We start from the raw sequence: 19,433 nt of genomic DNA, 5'->3' as shown, positions 1-19,433 counted from the left end.
GCAATCCTAAAAGGTGTAAAAATGTACGAAATATAATGGCTTATATTTTATTATTACAAAAAAATATAATAATGTAAATTGTAACATATTCCAATTCCATTTATTTACGCTTTAACAATGGCTTTTCCAATATTTTCTCCCCGCAGAATACTGTTCAATGCCTTCACCATATTTTCGAAACCGTAGTAAACTTCTTCTTTATACTTCAACTTTCCTTCATTCACCCATTTTAACGTGGTATTCATACACTCTTCAAATCTATCTGCCCATCGATATACCAAGAAACCTTTCAACGTTAGTTGTTTATACGCAATTATTGGTTGTAGTACGCTTCCTGTAATTAAGATATATTTTTTACTTAGACGGAACAATAAATAGTATCTTTCGATTGCGCATTTCACATAGATCCTTGTCATTATCATAATACCTGTAGATTAATGTACATTGTACATTCACCAAAAAAAAAAACATAATTCGAAAGGTTTCATTCTTAATTGATTTCAAACTATGAAACATTTTCCAACATAAAAACATTTACAAACAAATGTTGTCAATTGTTACATTTTGTTAGGAACTGTTACATGTTATAAGTGCTCCTACACTAATAGAAAATGCATACTAATATTTACAAACATTTTAAAACATTTAAATCTGGTATTGGCTCGCAGTTTGGTTTGCGTTCTGAGGGCGTCTACACGAAAATGGAATAATTTAACGATAATTTTTTAACTTGTTACTAAAAATTTTCTAACATGAAAACATTTTTAACATTTGTGATTAAATGTTTGCTCATAAAATATATTTACTAACGTTACTAAACATTAATTTCTAACGGCAATGTGGGAGCACCATAAGATAAGCAAATAGCTAAAAAACTACGAAACACATTATTTAGAAACTAAGGAAGTAATGTAATAGTATAAGATCCCGATATACAACGACCTTCACCGAGATGCTTTTTTAATGAAACGTATTTTATATTTAATTTAATATGTCAATAAATATAATCCATATGGGTTGCCTAGCAAATTTCAGTCCAGAGTATGTTTAATTAATATTTTTTAAAAAAAATATTTTTTTATAATTTGCATGTAGTAAATTTTTTTAATTTTTTTCAATCTATATTTTAATCAGGGTAGTATTATATATTTATCACTATAACTTTCTTTTTTACTAAAGATGTATATACATATACTTTAGTGTCACATAAAAAATATACACATAAATAATTAATTGATTAAAAACAACCTAACGTTTGCATATTCTATGGGCTTCATACTATCGATTGGTATAGAATTTATCTAATAATCATACCGGTGAAATGTTTAAATAAATATTTTTTTTTAAATATTAATTAAAATACTCTGGACTGAAATTTGCTAGGCAACCCATATGGATTATATTTATTGACATATTAAATTAAATATAAAATACGTTTCATTAAATAAGCATCTCGGTGAAGGTCGTTGTATATCGGGATCTTAGACCATAAGTAATTACCTTTTGCTGGTTCTACATTATTATATGTCGATATTGAACCACACACTGCTACTCGACCATTGCTTTTCATTTGCCTCATAATTTTGTAACTTAGTTCACCTCCAACCTTGAAATTAATTAAAACGTTATAAAAAATATTTATATCATCATTTGTAGACTAAGCGAAGACTTTTTCACCATCTATTACTTAAAGATATACTAAAAGTCGAAACACCATTGTTGCTGTTTCAGAAGATTTTATTAACATAAATAAGCACTGAAGAACGAATACCAATATTTATAAAATCACTAGCTGATCCGGCAAACGTCGTTTTGCCATGTTTATCATTTATAATAAAAAATAGGGGTTGATCGTAGAGGGGTGAAAATTAGGGGTTGTATGATTTTTTTAATGCTGTATCATAAAAAAATTAATATTTTTTTTTATATCTAAAAGTTAAAAAATAAAAATTAGGGGTGGACTACCCTTAACATTTAGGGGGATGAAAAATAGATGTTGTCCGATTATCAGTTATACCCAATATGCACACAAAATTTCATGAGAATCGGTCAAGCCGTTTCGAAGGAGTTTAACCACAAACACCGCGACACGAGAATTTTATATATTAGATTGGCAAGTACATACCCATACTTTTACACCACCATACAACATAGCCGAATTAGGTTTTACTTAGTTAAATGTATTTTATTTTTTTATTTAACATTTACCAAAGGAAAAATCCTTTCGTTGAACCATTGAACCTTATCATGTATTCCATCTTTAGTATAATTGTTTTTTGTTATATACTTATAATTTTTGTTAGCTAAAGGATTACGAAATAATTAAATTGGAACTTACGTTATCAAAATAGCAATCGACACCATTCGGAGCCACACTCTTTAGGGCCTCGATGATATCAGCAGTTTTATAATTAAATGCATGATCGAAGCCAAGTTCATTTACCAAGTATTCGCATTTTTTGGCGGACCCGGCGAAGCCTATAACTTTGCATCCTGTCAAATTCACAAAACAACTTAAAATTACTGTGCATTATTTTATAATAGACACTAGCTGACCCGGCAAACGTCGTTTTGCCACGTATATCATTTACAATAAAAAAATAGGGGTCGATCGTAGAGGGGTGAAAGTTAAGGGTTGTATGTATTTTTTAATGCTGTATCATAAAAAAATAGAAATTAAAAATTTTGTCTAAAAAATAAAATAAAAGATTTAGGGGTGGACTACCCCTAACATTTAGGGGGATGAAAAATAGATGTTGGCCGATTCTCATAGATACCGGATAAGCACAAAAAATTTCATCAAAATCGGTCAAGCCGTTTCGGAGGAGTATGGCAACGAAAACTGTGACACGAGAATTTTATATATTAGATAGAATTGTCCGGATAACATAAAGAGAAAGTGATAAATATACACGTCAAGTATCCAAGAGAAGATGGACAGATGCCGAAGACATAGAGAAAAATGGGCTAAAATAGGGGCGCCATATATTAGAGGACAATCTGACCATAAAGCTAGTTATCAATTGTTTTTTTTAACAAATCATTTGTTTGTAACCAACGGTCAGAGAATAAAGGCTTTAGTTATATTAATTATTAATTCATTTTATATATATAATGGGTTTTTTTTATAAATGAAGTTTTTTTATGAGAAAAAGCATTTTGGTAAACATTCCCCGTTAAGGTAACTTTTATCTTGGACAAATGAAATCAAAGCTTCGCACATCAGCGCAAGTACTCTGTAACTCTCAATAGAGACTGTAACTGTGATACAAGCAATAAAGATATTGATAGAACTATATCGTTATCTTTTATTTTCGTTCCACAACAGTTTTTGCCGCGCACTACCACTATGTGGAACCAGCTGCCCTCTGAAGTATTTCCGAACCAATTCGACTTAGGGTCCTTCAAGAAAAGAGCGTACCAATTCTTCTGGCAGTGTGACTGTCCATGGGCGGCGGTATCACTTAACATGAGGAGGCTGAGGCTCACCTGCCTCCTGCCCGTTTGCCTACTATTACATTTAAAAAAATAAAATAAATTTCATATAAAAACGGCGGGATGAATGAATGATTCAAAGTCCGGCAGTTTGCTCCTTAGAAGCTTACCTAATATCTTAGCAATTTGTCCTGCGTGTGAGCCAACGGCGCCGGCCGCTCCCGTAATAACAATTGTTTCTCCAGCTTTCGGCTCACAAATCTCTGTTATACCAAAGTGTGCGGTGTTCCTGATTTACAAAGAAATGCTATAAACTAATAACTTTACCGGCCTGACCACAGAAATTTAATAATTTCATCCTCAAAATAGCACTAAATATTTTGAATTTGTTAGTATAGATTGTCTTTCCAATTGATACAATTGGTCCGTGGCTTAGGTTAGGTTAAAATAAGAATTAAACATGTTTATTATTGAATATAAGACGTATCACTTATTCAACGTCATTAAATTTGAATCGGTAGACATCCCTACTCGACAGAGGGTGTAGGCCGAGAGAAAAAGCTGGCGTAAAAACTCTCGGTACTATTTTAAAATAGGAAAGCCCAGGCCTTTTTATTAACTAGATAATCATTAACTTTATAGTAAGCCTTTTTACACAGCTTTTCTTTAATACATTTCTCAAATTTATTAAAAGGCAGAGATAAAAGAGCTTCTGGGATGATGAGTTAGGCAGGTGGTACACCTGAATTCGGTTGTAACCTAATTGTCTATAAGGAAAATCAGCAGTGAAACAGAAACTAAGCTAAGCTGTTTCATATCCCATTGGGCAGTTATCGTATACATACCCAGGCGCGTCCAAAATACCAAGGCTTATGGACAGCGGGTGTGGGCTGACATCAGGAACTCGAACTAGCGGTAAACCATCGCCTTTTGGATACGGAATATTGGGATTCGTAATTGTATGAGTTCGCCACCCGAAAGAATCAACTACGTAACAGCCTACAGGATATGCATCATGGCGGCTGTCGATTACTCTAGAGAAGACACAGAAGACCAACACAAATAATTAAATATTTTCATTTAATTTATTTTTAAATTATTCGTCTTACCTAACTTACCCTAAGTTAGGTATTGGCTTGGCTAAAATATATTGCCAGTAATTGTATTACTTTAAAGACATCTTTAAAATATTCTGAATAATAATGTAATGTTCACTATTATAGTCGAGAACGAATGAATTCGCTTATATTTATTAATTCATTCAAAGAGTATAGTAATTAAAATGTTTAATCTGTCAACTTACTCAGCCAGTTGCCTTCCAATCATGTCTAATGGTAATTTATGAAGATGCATGTGTGCCCGCATATAGGGATCGATACTGTAATACAGTGCCTGTACCAATATTTCTGCAAAAAAACTTACAAATTTTCATAGAAGGTACTGGCTGGATTTTTATAATTTTGTTTCTTTATAACAAAAAGTATAGAATTTAGCTAGGGAAGGTTACATACTTATAGGACGGTTTTATTGTTATTGAGCCATAATTTAGTCGCTTATATTAAAAAAATTATGATGTGCAAAAAATACTACTAAATATTATATTGTCCTGAGGTACTAAGTAAGGTGTGTATAATACACCTGAGGTCAAAACCAATTACAGAGGGAAAAGCTTTATGGTTAGGGCGGCGGGTAAGTTTAACAATTTCTGTTAATGACCTGTTCGCCTTGAGTGTGGTGTCAGCAAAGAGAGCTCTGACATCATGTTTTTATAAGTGTTTAAGTTATACCAAGTATTCCTCAACCAATTTTAGTTAGTTTAGTACTTTCTTTGAAAGATATAGATGTTTGGATTAAAATGATGTTATTGTTATCAATACATTAAATAATAAGTAATTAATTATATGTAAAGATATGTTTAATGGCGTAAAAAGAACTTTATATTTAGTAAGTTAGTTATAAGCTATAAATATCTTACCGTTCTCCTTTAATTCTCCCAATTCTTCTTCCACAATTTCGAAGTCACTCTCTTTTGGTTCTCCATTATAGTACTTTGTAAGAACGTATTTCTTTGCGCGTATTTTTACATTTCGAGTACTCATTTTACTTAATGTTGTTAGAATAAGGTTAGATCAAGTAATAGCGGAGCGTTAAAATTTTATGTTTATATAAAGTATTTATAGTATCGTTAAGTTAATTAATATGACCTTCTGAAAGTTCTTAAGATTTATGCATATAGTTTGTATCAAGGTCTATATTTTTTTTATATTTGAAATGACGTTAGTCTTCGGTATGTAACGTTTTGTAGGGACAGCATTTTAAGTAATTTCGAAAATATTATTTTAAAGAGTTTAAAGAGAAAGAAAAACCATTTATACAAATTGTTTTAATTGTGCTGCACAAACTACATTTTACGGGTCTTTATTCAATATTTAACGCAGCACCTTTTAAGCTGTAAGGAAAAGTTACGAGTGAAGACTTCCCTGTGAAGTGTATCAAATCAAATACTTACGTTTTTGACATACGGAAGTATTACTTAGCGATAAGTCTCAACTTTAAATCTTACATAATTGTAAAGGAATAGTCAATAAAGCTAAGGCAAAAATGTCTATCCAATTTTTTTTTCTTTTAATACCAAAAAAAAATGATCAAAATCCGTCGAGCCCTTTTAAATGGATCTACCGACTGGACTGGACTCAAGATTTTTTAAATTAAAATTTACGATAATTTTACGTCACTGAAATAGTTTTTTAAATAATTGCTTTTTGCCGCAAATAAATCACTCTGTTTTATATGTGTGTTTTACTGTGTATATGTAGGAAAAAACAACGTACCCTACCCTACCCTATCTACCCTTAAGGCTGAGTATTTTTTTTTGTTAATGCATATTTATATTTATCTATAGAACCCAGCCAGTTTTCGTAGGTGTAGTAATTTTTTTGAAGCCCATGAACTTAAGATAAGGGGGCGTCCATAAATTACGTGAGGTGTTTTTTTAAATTTTCTGTGACTCTGGTGAGATGTCGTGAGATTTTATTCAACCCCCGCCCCCAACCCCCAATCTCACGTGAGATTTTTCAAAACGGGGTTTCTTACGTAAACGCGTTGGATTGTTATTGTAATAAAGCGTGTAAAAAGAAAAAAAAATTGCTTCGTGCTTTTATTTACCACTAAAACAAAATAAGTGAAATGTTGAGCGTTTAGGGAAGTTGCAGAGATGGCTTTTAGGGTCAACTATTTTCCTATTTTTTTTTTTCAATCAGAAAAAAAATTGTGTGATATTTGCCGAGACCCCCTCCCCCCCTTAAACACCTCACGTAATTTATGGACGCCTCCTAACTAGAGGATAGTCTGTTACTCTAGGACCGATATTCAGTAACAAGAAAGCGTTAAGTGTTATCCTATATGTCAAAAATTTGTAAGATTTTCAGAGTTCGCGTAATATTTCCTTTTTGAATATCATCCATAGGGACAGGCTTACATACCCATTTAAAAGGTAAACCTTTTAAATACATACAAAGCCATCAATTGAAATAAATAATAAGCCATAAACAGCAGTAAATTTATTCATTACTTCAATAGAAAAAATATAACAAGATTATTTATTACAAATGGACTTTGACTTAAACTATAAGAAATGTACGAAATTTAATTGATAGCCTTGCGATTCTGTAACTCACTTAGGACCTCACACAGCGGTTTTCATAGCGGCCGCGGCGGACGCGCTCAAATCAGTCGTAAAGCAGTGATTTTACGATTTGGCATTCTGATAAACAATAAACAACAAGTTCCCTCCTTATCAGAATGCCAAATCATAAAATGACTGCTTCACGACTGATTTGAGCGCGTCCGCCGTTGCAAAAACCGCTGTGAGAGTTCGAAAAGTGAGTTACAGAATCGCACGGAAGTAATATATAATTTTAATTATTAATTGACTTTAACAACGGCTTTTCCCGTATTTTCTCCTCTAAGAATACCATTTAGGGCTGTCACCATATTCTCAAAACCGTGGTATATCTCTTCTTTATATTTAATTTTGCCTTCTTGCAGCCATTTTAGGTTCATATTTATGCCCTCATCCCATCTATGCGACCATCGGTTTACTAAAAATCCCTCCACTTTTAACTCCTTAAATACTATGGCCGGCTGCATTATGGTCACTGGAATGAAAAATATAAGCAATTCATTTGTACTGTTTTCGTGGTACATTTGGATTGTATAAACCACCAAAAAAATCTTAGAATCTCGGCGAAATAATTATTGTGTGTCGTTATTACGTCGTGTTCGTTTCGTGGAACGCATATAAGGCGAATCTTATCAATCTCGTCTTACAGTTTTTGTAACCACACTCCTAAGAAATAGCTTGACAGATGACGAAATATTGCGTGTCTTATATTCGGTAGGTATCCAGCTGTATCCTATATAGGAGTATATAGGATACAGCTAATCTGGGTGGTTGGTCCACCTCATAATATTTATTTTTATTTTAAGGACAATATGTTGTATTTGTTCTACCACCACATGCCGTTTCATAGCGATACCTATTAAGTACTGTAATACTCAGCTCTCAGCGGCCGAAATATAAATTAAAGTCGTTCACAACGCTCTATTCCCCTTTCGCTCATAGACACCCACAATAAGTTAATTTTTATTTTACTGCAAAAATTGCATTTTTATATAAAGAAAATTGTAATGACAAATGCAGAAATGTACAGATTATATGACTTCACGTTTTAAGAATATTTATGTAGTTTGACGTGGATGTAAATATCGTGAAGGAACCGACATTCCATAGACCCAATAAGCCGAGGGCGTGTGTTAGGCAATAAGGATGACCTGCTTGCCTATTAGGAAAAAAAACCAGGTCCAAACCGAAAAAAAATGAGCGCCACTGGGTTTTTAATGTATTGTCATCCGTTTAAACTGTGACAACATCAGTTTATCTATATAACTTTAATTTTTAATACCAAATCGAATCCTTTATTTCTGAAAATTTTAATAGAGCAGTCTCGCTATCCAAAAAGAGCAGTTTTGATCGCAATATTTTCATTTTGAATCTTTTTACTTTTATAATATAATATATAAATTATTAATAGCAATAAAAAGTAAGCAATAAGAAATATTTTCATTTTGAATCTTTTTAGTTTTATAATTATTCAATTATTAATAGCAATACAAACCTTTTGGCGGTTTAAAGTCGTTGTACGATGATATTGAACCACACACAGCAACTCTGCCATACTTATTCATGTGTGTCATGATTGTGTGACTTATTTCACCTCCGACCTAAAAGCAAAAAAAAAGTTATACCAATTATTTATTATATATAAAAGCTTAGTAGTGATGAGTGGAATATTCCCGACACTACGTAATACGCATGTATTTTTGGAGTTAAAGATTTTAAGCCCATTTCGCAATTACTCTTACTAACTTGCGTAAGGGAAATGAACGAAATCTCAAATGACGAATTGTAAAATAAAATGCCACGGGATTTTTATCGAACATATAAATTTAAAAAAAAAAGGTGCGTGTACTTTATGTACGCGCGTAAGAAGTTATAGGTACTTCTTTGGCATTATTAAAAATAGTTTGGCTTTGTTCCACCTCCAGTTTTTGATGTTTCACAGCGATAAGATGACAACTCTTTTTTTGTATTCAATTTAGTGCACTTACACTGATTCATCAATTGTTTTTTGTCTCTTGTCCTTATATTTGCTAGATTAAATCAGAAAAATTACATGTTTTGATTAAACAATGTGGTCATTTTTTTAATCAAAACATTACTCGATAATAATAATACATACGGATAGTTAACCTCAATTGTATTGAAGCACTTAGGAAGGTTGTCAGTTTTTTCACAAATATTAATTAGTATTGGTTTAAATATTCAATTTAAATCACTTCTGATTATAATTTAAAAAGCATTGCTAAATTTCTTTGAAAAAATAATTAAAACTCCTTTATTTGTTTAAAAGGTAAATGACAAAATGTCATTATGGTCATTCAAAATTCTTGGCATACGAACTTCACGCATATTCTATTACTTTTTACTTGTAGATTGTCTTATTCCTATCTCGCTCGCGCACGCTATAATCACACTCCTAATTTTGTGTCACAAGTGCGCGCGCATTGTAAAATTTCACTCTCATCAATTTTTCATAACGCGCCTAAAGAAGTATAACTTCAAAATTTTTTATTAATTTTCGACACTTAAAATCATTAAATTCCTAACATATCTTCCTTATTCCCTACCTCAAGTCTCGGAAATCTAATGTTTTAGATTTGTATAAATATGAGTTTGCCAAAGAAGCTTCACTTCTAACATGTGTACTTTGTACGCACGCACTTTTTTTTATAGACTAGAGGGCTAACGAGTAGAAGGCTGATGTTCAGTGATAACGCCGTCCGAGGACAATTACACTGCCAGAAAGCTGGCAAGTGCGTTGCCGGACTTTTAAGAAGGTACATTCTTATCTTGAACTAGCCAAATTGGTTCGGAAATATTTAATTGGGCATTTGGTTGAATAATTATTTTAGAGGAATGTTTTACTTCTGAGAAACTTGCATAATAAATTTGAACCAGAAACATAACATAGTTGTAATATATTATAATAATTACGTACGTTATCAAAATAACAATCAACTCTGTTAGGAGCTGCCTGTCTCAGTGCCGCCTTGATATCTGCTGTCTTGTAATTAAAAGCGTGGTCAAAACCGAGCTCTTTGACCAAATAGTCGCATTTTGCATCAGATCCCGCGAAACCAATTACTTTACAACCTGCATTAAGAAAATTTATTAACTCATGCCTTTTCGGAATCAAGTACGCTCTTTTCTTATTACATAAATACTTAATTATTTTAAGATGGATGGGAATTTGATACCCTTAGAAACAATAATAGTATATAAGCTTTAAAAAATCTGGCTGTGCAAAACAAACTTAAATTAACTTCTCACAAAACCTGTTCAGACGAACACGTACCTATTACGAAATCGTTTAATATTTTGTTTTTTTCATGGTAGTCTAAACATTTGAACAACAAAAAGTTTCTGAATGCCAGAGAACACGTACTTGGCTAAATTATCACTGGGACAGACAATATGTATGCATCTTATCCAAAAGATCTAATATAAATAACATAATTCAGACGTTAATTAGGGTTAGAACGCACCTAAAATCTTAGCTATTTGACCAACGTGCGAGCCCACAGCACCGGCTGCACCGGTTATCGCAACTGTCTCCCCCGATTTCGGTTGGCAGATCTCTTTCAAGCCGAAGTAAGCAGTGTTTCTGTAAATAATAATAATAATTAAGCCTCATTTATTCCTTGAAAATGTTACAAAATAAAAAATAAAAATTAATTATTAATTAGTAATTCTGTAAATAATAGTTAATAATTATGAATAAGATTAACCCATATTACTATGCTAAGTAGATATTAAATTAATAAATACAATATTACAAAGCAGTAATTTGTAGGTTTTTTCGCCTAGGTATTCAATTTAATTTAAATAATTATTTCTTTAAGTTATTATGTAAATGTTAATTTATCTAATATCTGCTTCTTCACCACAGATAATATAGTCCAGGTTAACATATAATAGGTTGGGGAAAAGAAAAAAAAAAAAAAAAAAAAGGTCTTTTCGCATTACAGTATGTATGAACTTGTAATAAAATCTCTTTCAGGAGCATTTACAGAAGCAAGAGTAGGTACTAATTATCGAACTCATATTGCGATATCCGAAAAAGTTATGCTGGGGTTATGCACACGGTCTACTACGGCTTCACCAATTGGAACTATTGTTGCCATGCCATCATCTCTATATCGTACATTCGATCCGGAACTTCGTATTCGCGACCGTCAGGTGGGCTGACCAAACTAGATATCGCAATAAAACTATACGCCATATTTCTCTAAGCGCCTACAATGTTGTGATAAGTTATACGTGCCGAACTCTTGCTTAACCTTTTTTGTAGGCGTTTTTAGACCCCTCGTGGCTTTATTAATAATAAAAACATGTATAGGCTTCTGAGACTTATTTTAAAGTTTGTTTGCTCAGGTAGAAAATAGGTAGTAAATATGTATAAAAACGCTATCACTCAAAGATTCTTAGAACCCAATTAAATGATAGTGGTCAGCCAACCTGAAGTCAGAATGGCTGGCCACTTTATTTGTTTATTATGTTCTATAACGCAGAGGTAGCAAATGCGTCTTTGAAGGTAGCAAATAGTATCAAATAGGTAGAGAAATATGGCGTATAGTTTGATTGCGATATCAAATTTGGTCAGCCAACCTGACGGTCACCTATTTGTATCTGGCTGGTTTTGGTATCATTCCAAATTCAAATTAGGAAAATGTGTGATTTTTATTTATTTTTCGTACCGTCAAGATGAGTGAATCTAATGAAGAAATTCGATACATTTTAAAATTTTACAACAAAAAAGGTAAAAATGCAACGCAAGCAGAGAAAAAAAATTGCGATGTTTATGGACCTAGTGCAGTGTCTGTGAGAGTAGCACAAATTTGGTTTAAGCGTTTTATTCCGGAAATTTTGATGTCAAAGATGCACATCGCTCTGGTCGCCCTATTACGGATAAAATTGTTGCCATTTTTGAAAAAGTGGAGCAAGATCGGCATATCAGTAGTTACGACGTAGCTCAAAACAGTTTTGGCGCATTTGAAAAAAAAACTGGGTACAGAAAAAAGCTCGATATTTGGGTACCTCACGAGCTCACTGAAAGAAACCTAATGAACCGTGTACTCATTTGTGATTCCTTATTACGACGTAATGGAACCGAACCATTTTTGAAGAAGCTGATAACTGGTGATGAAAAGTGAATCACGTACGACAAGAACGTGCGAAATAGGTCGTGGTCAAATGCAGGTCAGGCTCCACAGACTGTGGCGAAACCCGGGTTAACTCGCAACAAGGTGATGCTGTGTGTGTGTGGTGGGATTATTCATGATGAGCTGTTACCACCAGGCAGAACCATCGATTCTGAACTCTACTGCGAACAACTGATGAGATTATAGCAAGAAGTTGAGAGAAAGCGGCCGGAATTAATCAACAGAAAGGGTGTGGTTTTTCATCATGATAACGCTAGATCTCACACATCTTTAGCCACTCAGCAAAAAATAAGAGAACATGGCTGGGAGGTGTTAATGCATCCGCCGTATAGTCCTGACCTTGCACCTTCAGATTTTACCTGTTTCGGTCTCATCAGGTCAGGTTAAGGCCCTATCCCAGCACGAATTGCTGTGTCAGTGTCTCTGGGTGGACTGAAGGCGCAGTGGAGAGCTGCAGCAGTGAGGCGCGCCGGCCCGTAATAACAATTGGTTATGTAAAACATTAAATTAATGTAATTTTATCAAAAAAAAATTCTGAAATGGATTACTTGGCTTGCTATAAAATATATCGTGCAAATTTCTAAATCATGTTCCATACATTCGTCATAAAATAAATTCAAAATGTCAATAATTGGCTATGTTTGGATTATTTTTCTATCGAGCGAAGTTATTTAAATCGTGTATCGATCTTTCAAAATGGATACATAAATTACTCAACTCCACCATATATTTTTCCATTCGCCCTACTTCAAGAAACGATGACGAAAAATGGAAAGAAACAATGTACTTTTTTGGAGTTTGGCGACCAGATAGGTCCTTAACATCACGAGGGGACTGCCAAAACCAATTGTCGCGGTATTTTGATCAGAATCAAAATACCATACAATTGGTTTTGGCAAAGCCCCAAAATTTACATACGTACATACTTTAGTTTAATGTAAATAAACTATATAAAAAAGTTGTGAATTTTCTTAAAAAATGCGAAGAAACTTTTTCCCCAACCTAATATGTAAAAAAAAGTTCAAATGTCAGATTCGACAATTACCTAACCTTGCCTAACGAACATTTAAAAAAATATTTTCAAAATAGAATTTAGAATTTATCTATGGAACTTCCAAACTCACCCAGGCATTCCCAAAACTCCGAGGGCTAAGGACACAGGATGAGGCTTGACATTTGGAATCTTTGTTAAAGGCATAACTTCCTGTGGTCGTACAGTATCAGGATTGCAAATAGTATGAGTCCGCCATCCAAATGAATCTGTCACGTAGCTACCGACTGGGTATTTTTCATTACGGCTCTCTATTACCCTGAAATTTTTGGATTACAACATTTCTTCTGCGAAAAATTTAATTATTTTCTCCTAAATATGATGTGTGATTCTAGAAATAAGACTTAGCGCTAACTATGACCTTACGTCAAAATAGGTACATTTTAGACGTACGGAAGTCTCGTTAGTCAATGTGGGAGATACAGAAAAAAATCTTCTCTTAAAACTTTACGCCTGATCGAACGAAATCTGTCTGACCTATTGGTGTGTTATGGAAGTCCCACACCCACTCGGGGCATGTTCGACACATTTTTCGGGGTAACGCCTTCTGGCCTGCCTTACGTCAATTATTGTCTTACCAAGAATCGAACTGAGAAGGGATAACGACATTTACACTAATAACATCACTAAGCCACGCAGACTGTATGCTATGGAAGGTAATGTAACCTTGCGCTTTCCTTCTTCAATAGCTGTTGGTCTATAGATCACTGAATATCACCATTTTAGTCGAATATTACTTAGGACTCAATAATGAAATAAGACCACTGCTTTTAAATCGACTAAAATTAAATTTAATTATCTGATAACGTCAATGACTATGGGTGATACAAAACGATAAAAAAGACCGATTTGATATCGGGAGTCGATACGTTAAGTCTATGAATACCTAAACAAAGCATTAAAGTAATTTAAAAAAAATTCTATCATCGGCGTATACGTTAAACAGGGTATCCTCAAAACTAATTGCATTGGTAACCATTCACCCGAATCGAATTGTTTCGCCAGGAATCAAACTCAACGGGCTATTTTTGGAGATTTTATTCGACCAAAAGCTTAAGCAACTGAACCATGGAGTTGGCGACAAAGTCTTCTTTAAAAATCCTTTACTTTAATATACGTAAAATACCTACTTAGCCACTTGGCTCCCAATCATGTCAGTCGGCAGTTTATAACCAATCATGTAGGCTCGCATATATGGGTCGACGCTCAGGTATTCGGCTTGTGCCAATATTTCTATTAAAACAATATTTAAAATATTTAACTCGTTCTATTGACATAAAAAGTTCTATATTAACATTTTAAACTACTAAATGAACATTTAGTATTTTTTAATATTAGTACAAATGATTTTTTTATTTAAACGGTTAAAGCCGCTTTATCTAGTTGCATTTATGCAGCAATTACATACAATATAAAATACATTAAGATTGACAGTTATATTGATAAACAAAAATCATTTATTTACAAGTATTTAAGTGTTAATATTATATTTCCCTAAGCGATTACCTAGAGAGATGAATGGCATGTACCTACCTCCATTTTTTAGATCCGGGAGTTCTTCTTCAACAACTTTGAAATCACTAGCCTTCGGCTCACCTTGAAAATATTTGGTTAATACATATTTTTTTGCTATCACTTTGCCTTTAGTCGATCCAGAATACAGACGTTTCGGAATTTGAATTAATTGAAATATTTTTGTCATTTTATTTTTAACTAACCTCTACGAAAAACGTAAAACGCGTACTATCAGTACGAAGGTCGCTCTGAGTATTTTGTAATATTGAATTTATACAAAAAGTTAGCTTCAAGGTTATGTAGATCTAATCAGCACGATTGTCGCACGTTGGAAATGCTATATTGAGGCTATGTTCAGATGGCAAAAACTTGACGCGCGTTTTCAAATCGCGCGACTAGACATTGTGGTATTTTCATACAACTGTTCACATGAGCGCGCGTCAACGCGGCGCTCAGAGAAAAAGTCTCTAGACGCAGGTGTTGTATTTTTTTTTTCAAAATTGGATGAACCCAATGTGTACGTTTTCTTTTTCTATATTTTTCTTTATAACATAACCACAAAATAATAGCCTCTTCCACGTCAATTTTCTACGTTCTACCGAACTAGACTGACGAGTACTCTCGCAACGCGCGTTAGCGCTCATCATCTGAACGCTCTTCAAATTTGATCGCGCTTTGACGCGCGTTAACGCGCGTTACATGTGAACATAGCCTGAAGTTTAGTTAATAGGCAAAATAAGTAGTAGTAGTTACTCGTCTATAATAATGTGTGATTGAGTCCATCACAATCCATACAATAAATTCCTAATAAATTGAAGTATTTTAAAATGCATAAATTGCTGCAAATATTAGTCGAAACTCTCATGTATTGGCCAGAGGAGTTTATTTTTTATAATACATGTTATCTGATGTGTAATATTCACAAAATATATTATATTATTGCTTAATATTTAATAACAATTTAGATATTATTATCTGTTTACGTCTACGACCAACGTAGTCATCTGAAGGTCTAGATACCAGACCATACCTAAACTCCAAAAAAAAAAATTCGTAGTCATGTCATGCTGACGCAGTCATGCTAGTATAGTCTTTTTTATGAAAGAAGTCCCCCAGACGCGGCGCTGCAATCGCATAACGTAATGTTGCCATTTATGAGTAAAAAATTTACCTATTTTATTTACATTTAGCAGATGTAATTTATCAAATATTATTTTCTGCATACTTCGATGAAACAATATTTCTGTTATGTAAAAAGTATATTTTTATTTACTTATATTAGCGGTGTTCTACCTACTTACAGGGAAAAGAAAAGCAATACAATTTTTTATTCAGAGTTTTATTGCATAATTGTTGGGTTACAATTTTTTTCGAAGTACACGCCGCTATTATACCTTCGTTTGTAATTCTTGTTACAGTTTTCTCTGACACACCTGCAATTAAATTATGAACAATTAAAAATAATAGTAACTTTAAGTTTACAATGCTTATGTAATATGTAATAAGTATATGTTTTAATTTCAGTTACCTAGTTTCAACACGTTATGTATTTATTCAATTTTGTCGCAAAAACGAATTTATATCATAAAAGTCCCATCAATACAGCAAAAAATTATTAAATGGCAACTCTAAAAAGTACCCGTTATGGCGCCAACTCTCTTCCGAACATTGTTTAGTGGTATTAAAACACCTTGATTCTTATGTTCCGCTTCACAGAACTCTTTCACCTTTATATCATTTCTCGAGCCGAACTTTTTACAACTTTTGGCATTGTAATAAATCTTTAAAATGCACTAAGCTAGTTAAAAATTCACAAAAATCTACCACAACAAACGAACTTGATAACATCGACGAATGACAACATTCAACATTGCCGACCTGTCAAATTTAGTTCCAAAAATCACCGCGGGACTTCTTTCATGAAAAGCACTATACTACACTTATGACGTAACACTACCGTACCGTATGATTTTGTTATTGTTGCTGTTATTGTTGTGTTGTCTCTTTGAATCGAATTCAAATAGGCCGCGCATAATTTATGAGAACTATGCGCATTGATACTGCGCATGCGCAATAACATTTAATTAAGATTTATAAAAAAAAGTTAATTATTAAATTACAGGATAATGAAAGCCGAACAGTTGTTTATTTTGAACGAACAGTTATTGAATAGTTCTAAACTATTAGAAAAAAAAAATCAAAATATTTATAGTTCGTGCCAAATTGAGGGTCAATTTTTTTATAATTAAAAAAAAAAACGAACAAAAAAATTTTTGATAGAACAATGAAGAACAGTTAACGAACAATGCTCAACGTTGAATGTTCCTATATAATTTTTTTAGAAATCATTTTAAAAAAATTACTCAAAACGTAAATGATGTAAACTTCTTACATGAAACTATATATTTTACTGTTAATTTAGCTTGTTAAAACCTTATATTCTTTAAAGGTTTTCTTTTATTTCAGTAAAAAAATGTTAATGAAATAATTTGATTATTAAAATAAGCGTAAAAAGTTTTCAACCAATTATTTTTGTTAACCACATTATTTATACATTAATGAGGTTGCTAACTCTATTCAGAAAATTTTTTTTCAACACTGACTTAGCGCACTCTGCTGATGCATTTGAAAACTAATTCACGTTCCAATTAAGCTTCAGCATAATGCGGCATTGTGCGGCACTGAGTCGCATTATGCTCTGTAATTGGAAAACGCACATAGAGATCGGGAACCTTAAGTTGGCGGGGGGAAATTAATTTTTTGCGCTTTTTTTTTGGCTCTATCAACTGTTCGTTAACTGTTCTTCATTGTTCTATCAAAAATTTTTTTGTTTGTTTTTTTTTTTAATTATAAAAAAATTGACCCTCAATTTGGCACGAACTATAAATATTTTGATTTTTTTTTTCTAATAGTTTAGAACTATTCAATAACTGTTCGTTCAAAATAAACAACTGTTCGGCTTTCATTATCCTGTAATTTAATAATTAACTTTTTTTTATAAATCTTAATTAAATGTTATTGCGCATGCGCAGTATCAATGCGCATAGTTCTCATAAATTATGCGCGGCCTATTTGAATTCGATTTAAAGAGACAACACAACAATAACAGCAACAATAACAAAATCATACGGTACGGTAGTGTTACGTCATAAGTGTAGTATAGTGCTTTTCATGAAAGAAGTCCCGCGGTGATTTTTGGAACTAAATTTGACAGGTCGGCAATGTTGAATGTTGTCATTCGTCGATGTTATCAAGTTCGTTTGTTGTGGTAGATTTTTGTGAATTTTTAACTAGCTTAGTGCATTTTAAAGATTTATTACAATGCCAAATGTTGTAAAAAGTTCGGCTCGAGAAATGATATAAAGGTGAAAGAGTTCTGTGAAGCGGAACATAAGAATCAAGGTGTTTTAATACCACTAAACAATGTTCGGAAGAGAGTTGGCGCCATAACGGGTACTTTTTAGAGTTGCCATTTAATAATTTTTTGCTGTATTGATGGGACTTTTATGATATAAATTCGTTTTTGCGACAAAATTGAATAAATACATAACGTGTTGAAACTAGGTAACTGAAATTAAAACATATACTTATTAGTTATTACATATTACATAAGCATTGTAAACTTAAAGTTACTATTATTTTTAATTGTTCATAATTTAATTGCAGGTGTGTCAGAGAAAACTGTAACAAGAATTACAAACGAAGGTATAATAGCGGCGTGTACTTCGAAAAAAATTGTAACCCAACAATTATGCAATAAAACTCTGAATAAAAAATTGTATTGCTTTTCTTTTCCCTGTAAGTAGGTAGAACACCGCTAATATAAGTAAATAAAAATATACTTTTTACATAACAGAAATATTGTTTCATCGAAGTATGCAGAAAATAATATTTGATAAATTACATCTGCTAAATGTAAATAAAATAGGTAAATTTTTTACTCATAAATGGCAACATTACGTTATGCGATTGCAGCGCCGCGTCTGGGGGACTTCTTTCATAAAAAAGACTATACTAGCATGACTGCGTCAGCATGACATGACTACGAATTTTTTTTTTTGGAGTTTAGGTATGGTCTGGTATCTAGACCTTCAGATGACTACGTTGGTCGTAGACGTAAACAGATAATAATATCTAAATTGTTATTAAATATTAAGCAATAATATAATATATTTTGTGAATATTACACATCAGATAACATGTATTATAAAAAATAAACTCCTCTGGCCAATACATGAGAGTTTCGACTAATATTTGCAGCAATTTATGCATTTTAAAATACTTCAATTTATTAGGAATTTATTGTATGGATTGTGATGGACTCAATCACACATTATTATAGACGAGTAACTACTACTACTTATTTTGCCTATTAACTAAACTTCAGGCTATGTTCACATGTAACGCGCGTTAACGCGCGTCAAAGCGCGATCAAATTTGAAGAGCGTTCAGATGATGAGCGCTAACGCGCGTTGCGAGAGTACTCGTCAGTCTAGTTCGGTAGAACGTAGAAAATTGACGTGGAAGAGGCTATTATTTTGTGGTTATGTTATAAAGAAAAATATAGAAAAAGAAAACGTACACATTG

The 19,433-nt window shown here is 32.8% G+C and overlaps 2 protein-coding genes across 3 annotated transcripts; both read right to left on the bottom strand.

Annotated features, from left to right (window-relative positions):
- Nucleotides 1–33: 33 nt before the first annotated feature.
- LOC125049066 (prostaglandin reductase 1-like) lies at nt 34–5,798 on the bottom strand. The gene is made up of 7 exons (XM_047648149.1): nt 5,411–5,798; nt 4,739–4,841; nt 4,281–4,469; nt 3,606–3,724; nt 2,339–2,493; nt 1,501–1,606; nt 34–334 (listed from the first exon to the last, which is right to left on the bottom strand). Exons 1-7 carry the CDS (start codon nt 5,532–5,534, stop codon nt 105–107), a joined length of 1,026 nt encoding a protein of 341 aa, XP_047504105.1. The 5' UTR covers nt 5,535–5,798; the 3' UTR covers nt 34–104.
- A 1,182-nt stretch (nt 5,799–6,980) lies between these two features.
- LOC125049054 (prostaglandin reductase 1-like) lies at nt 6,981–15,162 on the bottom strand. 2 transcript variants are annotated; one of them, XR_007116939.1, is made up of 8 exons: nt 14,864–15,162; nt 14,461–14,563; nt 13,404–13,589; nt 10,603–10,721; nt 10,056–10,210; nt 8,613–8,718; nt 7,302–7,592; nt 6,981–7,159 (listed from the first exon to the last, which is right to left on the bottom strand). XR_007116939.1 is itself a non-coding variant. In XM_047648126.1 (7 exons), the coding sequence occupies exons 1-7, from the start codon at nt 15,030–15,032 to the stop codon at nt 7,360–7,362; spliced, it is 1,071 nt and encodes a 356-aa protein (XP_047504082.1). In that variant the 5' UTR covers nt 15,033–15,162; the 3' UTR covers nt 7,263–7,359. The 2 variants fall into 2 exon arrangements, 1 of the variants encoding a protein (XP_047504082.1); XM_047648126.1 differs by lacking the exon at nt 6,981–7,159 and having other exon boundaries at nt 7,263–7,592.
- Between the last annotated feature and the right edge of the window lie 4,271 nt (nt 15,163–19,433).

This window comes from Pieris napi, chromosome 4 (assembly GCF_905475465.1).
Source record: "Pieris napi chromosome 4, ilPieNapi1.2, whole genome shotgun sequence".
Classification (NCBI taxonomy): Eukaryota; Metazoa; Arthropoda; class Insecta; order Lepidoptera; family Pieridae; genus Pieris; species Pieris napi.
The sequence above is the reverse complement of the archived record's forward strand: the minus strand, read 5'-3'. Positions and strand labels throughout refer to the sequence as shown.

Excerpts from the sequence above, each read along its gene's own strand:
- LOC125049066 (XM_047648149.1), bottom strand. The coding sequence starts at position 5,534 with ATGAGTACTCGAAATGTAAAAATACGCGCAAAGAAATACGTTCTTACA. Across the intron at positions 3,725-4,280 it reads GGTATTTTGGACGCGCCTGG|GAACACCGCACACTTTGGTA; the intron begins GTATGTATACGA and ends TTTGTAAATCAG. Across the intron at positions 1,607-2,338 it reads TCGATTGCTATTTTGATAAC|GTTGGAGGTGAACTAAGTTA; the intron begins GTAAGTTCCAAT and ends ATTAATTTCAAG.
- LOC125049054 (XM_047648126.1), bottom strand. The coding sequence starts at position 15,032 with ATGACAAAAATATTTCAATTAATTCAAATTCCGAAACGTCTGTATTCT. Across the intron at positions 13,590-14,460 it reads ATTGGGAGCCAAGTGGCTAA|GGTAATAGAGAGCCGTAATG; the intron begins GTAGGTATTTTA and ends CAAAAATTTCAG. Across the intron at positions 10,722-13,403 it reads GGAGTTTTGGGAATGCCTGG|AAACACTGCTTACTTCGGCT; the intron begins GTGAGTTTGGAA and ends TATTATTTACAG.